The sequence below is a fragment of the Rutidosis leptorrhynchoides genome, chromosome 1, assembly GCF_046630445.1.
Source record: "Rutidosis leptorrhynchoides isolate AG116_Rl617_1_P2 chromosome 1, CSIRO_AGI_Rlap_v1, whole genome shotgun sequence".
Lineage (NCBI taxonomy): Eukaryota > Viridiplantae > Streptophyta > Magnoliopsida > Asterales > Asteraceae > Rutidosis > Rutidosis leptorrhynchoides.
The window spans coordinates 719,911,108-719,918,479 of record NC_092333.1 but is presented as its reverse complement, the minus strand read 5'-3'; the positions used below and the strand labels follow the sequence as shown (position 1 = coordinate 719,918,479).

Sequence of the window (7,372 nt, the reverse complement as noted above, 5' to 3'; positions counted from 1 at the left end):
CTTTCCTTTTTTTTGCTTTACCACGAATGACGATTGTTTTTTTACCTTTTTTTTTTTTTTTTTACATTTTATAACAACATGCGATTTACTAGCAAGCTAAAAACCATAAAAGTAAAACAAAAAAGGTTAAAAAACAAACATCGATAGTAAATAAAAAATAAAAAAGTAAAGACATATACGTGAGAATGGTAATCCATAACTTGTCGAATGAAAATCAAAGTTTCGTTTTTAAATTGCACCCAAATTATTTTTACATGTATCAATGGTTATTGTTAGCTATAACATAAGTTTCAATCTTACTTGGAATATTATTTTGTGCTTGTTTTTGTTTGTGGTGTGACTGCAAGTCTTCATTTGATATTAATGTGAAGTTTAGTGCCAGAAGTTTGATTTATATTTTGTGAGGGTCAAATATGACAACAAGCCAAAGTTTTTTATATATAATGTAATATTTGCTGTTTAGGGTTTTTTTTTACCTTTTTTTTCTCTTTTCTTTCTGGCACCCGACTCATCTAGGGTTTGTCATATTTGGTGTGTGAATGATCATCATCTGTTGATGATGAATCATTGAGTGTTTTTCTGTGTAATTGGAAGCTGTGTGTGCTTTTATTCTTGTAAACCTTTTGGGCTTTGCCCGGTTATTTTCTATTGAAGCATTTTGTGATATTGGATTGTGTTCTGTATCTGTTGCAATTAGATTCAGTTTTGTGAATTTCTACATGGTATCAGAGCGTATGTGTCTCTGATTTGGTGTTAATCGGGCTGTTCTTCGTGATTTGGTTGTTCTAGGGTTTTTTGGTGAAATTCTAGGGTTTCGATTCAATCTTCTGATTGATTGGTGTTCTATTGGGTTCGACAAAGACTGTAGGTGTTTTCTAGGTCTTCGTTCAATAAGATCTGGTGTTTTGCTCTAAATTTCTGATTCAAAGCAATTAGGGTTACGAATTTGCTATTGTTCTTTAAGATCTGCTTTCTTTGGATCGTGTTTGTGCTTTCGCTGGTATCTGTTGCTGTTGATCTTGGCTAGCCGAGCGTGGATTGTGTTGGTACACTCTAAACCTACTTGTGTTGTGGCAAGTACCTGATCAGAGAGTCTTTCTTGCTTAAGAAAGATACTCTGCCCTCTGTGTTTCATACTTGGACCATAGCCAAGGCCTCTCTTGCATTTGATTGATTGCATTCATTCTTTATCTTGTCTGTGCTTATTGTTTTCTGTGTAGAAGAGAGGAATCCAGTGCCCAACTCTTGACCTTGGTTCGTGAAACCAATGGAAACCTGATCAAGCACTGGTCATTCCTTTAGGTGTTTATTATTTCTTTGTTTGTAGGCATTCTTACATAATTTGTTATTCTTGCACTGTTAAGTTTGGTATTCTGTGTTTACTTGCATATTTGATTGTGTGCATACTTGATATTCTTGTTTATCTGGATATTCTTTATTTGTTCTATTTGTCTGATTTCTTTCACAAGGTTCATCAAATTATTTTTCTGTCAAAATGTCCGGGGATGATACTACATCTGCTACTTTAATCAATAAACTAGATTTTGGAGATCCCTTGTATCTTCATGCAAGTGATACTTCTGGTACTTCATTGATTTCAATTAAACTAAAAGGAACAGAAAATTATAATGTTTGGAGTAGAGCTTTGATTTTGGCTTTAAATACTAAAAATAAAAAAGGTTTTGTTGATGGAACTTGTGAAAGAGCTACATATCAGGAAGATGATGTTCTTGCTCAACAGTGGGATAGGTGCAATACTGTGGTTTTAACATGGATTTTAACTTCTGTTTCTGATGAGTTATATTTAGGACAAATTTTTTCTAATAATGCAGCTGTTGTGTGGCAAGAATTAAAGGAGACATATGATAAGATTGATGGTTCTATTACATTTAATCTGCATCATAAAATCAATTCACTTACACAAGGACAAAGCAGTTTGTCTGAATATTATCACAAGTTAAATTGCTTATGGAAACAGTTTGATGCCCTCATCAAACTACCAACATGTACATGCAAAGCAAACAAAAAGTTTCAAGATCATAATCAACTAATGAAATTAATGCAGTTTCTAATGGGTCTAAATTATGTGTATCAACCAATCAGAAGTAACATTCTGACAAGAGATCCTCTTCCTAATGTTAAGACTGCTTATGCAATCTTATCTAGAGAAGAATCTCATAGAGGAATTGTTACTAATGATTTGTCAAAAATTGTTCAAACCTCAACTTTCTTGGTTAAGACCAGTAATAACAATAATTCTGTTCAACCTTCAACTTTTTTGGCTAAGACAAATAATAATAATTCTGGTTTTAAAGAGGACCAAGAGGTCCTAACAATAATTTGCATTGTACAAAGTGTGGTATGATGGGGCATACAATTGAGAGATGTTTTGAAATCATTGGTTACCCTCCTGGGTATAAGAGGAAACCTTTTAATCAGTTTGCTCCTAAGTTTGTTGCTAACAATAACAATTCTGTGTCAAATAAGTGTGTTAGTAACAGTGAAAGTTCCAGCTTTCCTTTTTCTGAAGAACAAATCCAAAAGATTATGAGCTTAATAAGTAATGACAAAGAACCTGCAAATGAAGTTAATACTGCTATGGCTGGTAGGTTTTATAACTTTAATACCTACTTTAATGAAAATATTTCAAGGTTTTTTTGTTCAAATCTCATAAATAAACCTTTAACACATATTAATAACTAGATTGTTGATTCAGGTGCAAACCAACATATGGTTTGTTCTGAGTAAAACTTAATTGATAAAGTTGATGTTTCAAAATTTAATATTACTGTTGGTCATCCCAATGGTACAAAGGCAAAAATTCAAAAAATTGGAAAATATCAACTTAATAATTCAATTATTCTTAATAATGTGTTACTGGTTCCTGAATATTGTGTCAATTTACTGTCTGTTAACAGACTAACAAAAGAGAATGATATATTTGTGGGATTTGACAAAAATAGATGTTATCTTCAGGATTTGAAGGAAAATAAGACATTGGGGATTGGTGATGAAACCAATGGTCTATATTTGTTTAAGAAAGGTGAATATAATGTTAAAAATTCTGTTGTTTCAAATGTTGTGTCATTAAGATTATGGCATCACAGATTGGGTCACCCTGCTAGTCAAGTTCTAGATGTTTTAAAATCAAATCTTAATATAAAAGAGTCTGCTAATATTAATCCTTATGATATATGTCACAAAGCTAAACAAACAAGGGAACCTTTTCCCTTAAGTGATCATAAAACAAAATCATTAGGAGAATTAATTCATCTTGACTTGTGGGGTCCTTACAAAGTTCAAAGTAGGGAAGGGTTTAAATTCTTTCTTACTATTGTTGATGATTTTTCAAGAGCTGTTTGGGTTTACCTTATAAAATCTAAAGATCAAGTGTTTGATAACCTAGTGCAGTTTTATAACTTACTTAAAAATCAGTTTAATGTTTTTATCAAGACCATAAGGTCTGATAATGGAACTGAATTTTGTAATACAAATGTTCAAAGTTTTTGTGATTCAAAAGGGATTTTCATCAAACATCTTGTCCTTATACACCCCAACAACATGGGATTGTAGAAAGGAAACATAGACATCTTTTAAATGTTGCAAGAAGTCTTATGTTTCAAGGGGGGTTACCTCTTAATTTTTGGTCTGAATGTGTTCTAAATGCTGTGTATTTGATTAATAGGTTACTCACTGCTGTTCTAGCTGGAAAGTCTCCCTTTGAGAGTGTTTTTGGTCTGAATGTGTTCTAACTGCTGTGTATTTGATTAATAGGTTACCCACTGCTGTTCTAGCTGAAAAGTCTCCCATTGAGTGTGTTTTTAGCTATAAGCCAAGTCTCTCTCATATTAGAGTTTTTGGTTGTTTGTGTTATGCTACTGTTTTAAATAATCATGATAAGTTTAGTAGTAGAGCAGAAAAATGTGTTTTAATTGGATATTCTTCTGTTAAAAAGGGTTATAAACTTTATAATATTGATACAAAATTAGTCATGTTTTCAAGGGATGTGAAATTTTATGAAACAATTTTTCCATTTAAAAAAGATAATGTTTCTAAAACTATTGGTCAGTTCATTGATGTAAATCATTTAAATTTTTTTGATTTATATTCTGAAAAAGATGCTGCTTTTAAAAATCAAGACTCTAAAAGTTCCAATGATGAAGGGAGAGACACTGAAGTAAGTGATGGCACAGATAACTCTCATGATAATTATAACAACCCTCACTTTTTGACTTCTGAAATTACTGAAATGACCCTAGGGTTTACTGTCTGACTATACGTATTAATTATTTAAGGGTTGTTATATACACAATCAATTTAACGTTGACAAAATAATAAACTTTTATTCGACACTCACTGCTAATTAAAATTTATGCATTTCAATAATATTATTTATAACTATTAATCTATAAGTAATAAATAAAAAGTGACATTTATATAAATAATAAAACAATTGGGAACTAAATAAAAATAAATACAAGTCATGAATTAGTAAAAAGAAAATAATACTTATCATGTAGTAAATGTAAAAATAATAATAAACATAATAATAATAATAATAATAATAATAATAGTAATAATAATGAGACTAAAGAATCTTAAACAATTACATCCTTATGTTGACTAAAAATAAAGTATAAACTAGTACATCCTTATGTTGACTAATTATAAACTAGTACCACCTTTTGTTGACTAAAAATTATAAAACAAAATAAAATCATTAATTAGAACATCCTTATGTTGACTAACACTCTAATACTTGCACTATATAAACATTCCTAGACTCCTAGTTTCTCATTCACAAATCACACTAAAATCCTCTCTCAAAAACAATCTCTCCCTCTCCCTCTCTTGTGGTATTCGGATCTTCAAGCTTGTTCTTCGTGTTCTTCAAGAATCTGCAAGGAGTTCTTCAAGATTTTTAAGGCTTTGATCTTCCATCTTCATCGTGTTCATCTTTTCTTTGTTAATTATCTTGAATCTTCAAAGGTATAACATAAACCCTAAACTATTTACATAAACTTTAATCTTTGTTAATTCATATTCATATTATAAACTTGTTATTCATAAGTATATACATAAACACTCCTAGATTTATATATACATATATACATGTTAAAAAAAATATATTTTTATGTATATATACGAATTATATATACATATACATATTAAAACCTTAAACCCTAATACTACTTATACTAGTACTTAACATGTATACACTATTACTATTACTAGCACCTATAACCTACTACTTATATTGTAGCACAAAAACATTTTGGAATATGTATTAGAGATGTATAGATCTTCGAACTTTCTCGACGAATGGTTTCTACGAGATTCTAGGCAGAGGGTTTGGATTTCCGATTTAAAGGGTCCTATGGCTCAAGCCCCTAGATCTAAATTAGCCATTCGAAGGGAAAGAGGTGATTGGAAGCTTATCTAATACGGCAAGTATCCTAAAATGAAAAACACTCATAAAAGTAGAAACTCTCTAGTCATAGAAACTTAGTAAAATAAGAAACTTTCTAAAAATGGAAACTTTATAAAAATAGTAACTTACTAGGAATAGAAACTTAGTAAAACAAACTATACTTAAACACATACTTAAACTTAAACATGGGCAAAACACTTAACTACTCTTAAATGTCAATAGGTTGACTTTTCTGCTCACTCGTTCAACTCTTTATTCCGAGGAATAACTCTCTCTCTACTTACTAAGGTGACTTTCATAGCCCCACTCTTATTGCTATAGCACTTTTTATACTTACTGGGGTGAGACACATGTTGCTTTTATACTATAAACAACTTAGACACAAGTACAAACCTAAACTGTACTATGACTAGCTTATGCTACTAAGACCCCACAGTGATATTTTTTAATTGCTTTCAGGATAAGGCATTCTTAATTATTAGGGGTAGGCCTATCGGGAGTAACGTCCCCGATACATTTGACCGTGATGTCTTTGTATTACTTAATAATGATTTAAACATGGTGATAAGGTACTGCCAACTTATCATCGGGGCAACAAAACAAACGTTTAGTCTAAAATATCACGAATCAGTACTACTTTTGGATCTGCGAGATCTACTTTTTGATCCTGCGGGAGATCAACTTTACAACTAAATCTTGTGGTCTAAAAACAACGATAACTACTTTTGTTAAACCTATAAACTTCACTCAACCTTTTTGGTTGACACTTTAGCATGTTTTGTCTCAGGTGCTGTTTGATTCAAGCTTTCTTATCTACTACTTATGTGATGCTACTTGGACTTAGGATCAAGAGATATCGCATTTATTAATTCTGCATATGAACAATTACTTTATCGTTATTTCCATTATTGTAACGACATTTCATTTTCCGCTGCGTACTCAATAAAGTTAAATTTTCTCATTTAGTATTGTTCTCGTATTATAATATGTTGGTTTATTTGATATTAGTAACGTTTCTTCCAGACCCTATTGGGAGGATGTTACAGATTGGTATCAGAGCATAACCAGGCTGTTATAGAGAACCAGGATTGCATTTTTATGTGTGCCTTACTTGCTAGCTAGGGTGCCTTAGCAATCTAGGAAACTATAACCTTTCCTGCCTTAGACTTAAAGCATTTAGAATTGCCTTATAATCTTAACAATCATGCTTTACCAAACTTTACTTAAAGATTCTAATCAAAGTCTCTTTCCTAATGTAGGACTATAACTTTCCTTGACCATAGTGCCTTTAATTGTTGCCTTTAACTGTTAAATGTTACACTATACTTTAGAAACTTTACTTATCTTAGAATGCCGAGCTAATCTAAGAACTCTGCTCACTTTCCTGAGTACTATCCAATTACACCACCGCATCTAAATGCGACACAATGATTTCAGAAATTCTTGACATTCATAAGTCATCTATCATGGTTATGTGTATTACAAATGTATTACATGAAATATTATCCATGATTTTGAAATTCTTATAATTGTTACTACTCACACTCAAACGTATATAACTCTCTGTTATATCACGTACCTATATGCCTTATGCCTTTATGCATCGGTTTGCGAATCGAAAAATGTCATTGGGTTATCACAGTATACGAATTGAAAGTCTTTAATCAAAAGATTATTAGATTACATACTTATCACTTTATGATCTCGACACGTCATACTGCCATTATTAAAGTAAAGACACATCATATCTTATTATATCTTATCGTATCTATCCTAATAGATTTTGTCTAACACTTTTCCTAAATTCCCTCCATAAATTACGGAAATCTTTTTGCTATATACACGTATTCGAGGAGACGAATATATCATCCAGTATTCAAAACTAATCTCATATCAAAAACCCTAATTCCAAACACATAATATGGATTCCTCGAACTCTTC

At 31.3% G+C, this 7,372-nt stretch overlaps 1 protein-coding gene across 1 annotated transcript; it reads left to right on the top strand.

Moving 5' to 3' along the window:
• Positions 1 to 1,495: 1,495 nt before the first annotated feature.
• Positions 1,496 to 2,365, top strand: LOC139854698 (uncharacterized). Its single transcript, XM_071843989.1, has one exon. It carries the CDS (start codon positions 1,496 to 1,498, stop codon positions 2,363 to 2,365), a length of 870 nt encoding a protein of 289 aa, XP_071700090.1.
• Positions 2,366 to 7,372: the final 5,007 nt, after the last annotated feature.

Bases quoted from the DNA above. Each gene is read 5' to 3' on its own strand.
- LOC139854698 (XM_071843989.1), top strand. From the start codon at position 1,496: ATGTCCGGGGATGATACTACATCTGCTACTTTAATCAATAAACTAGAT.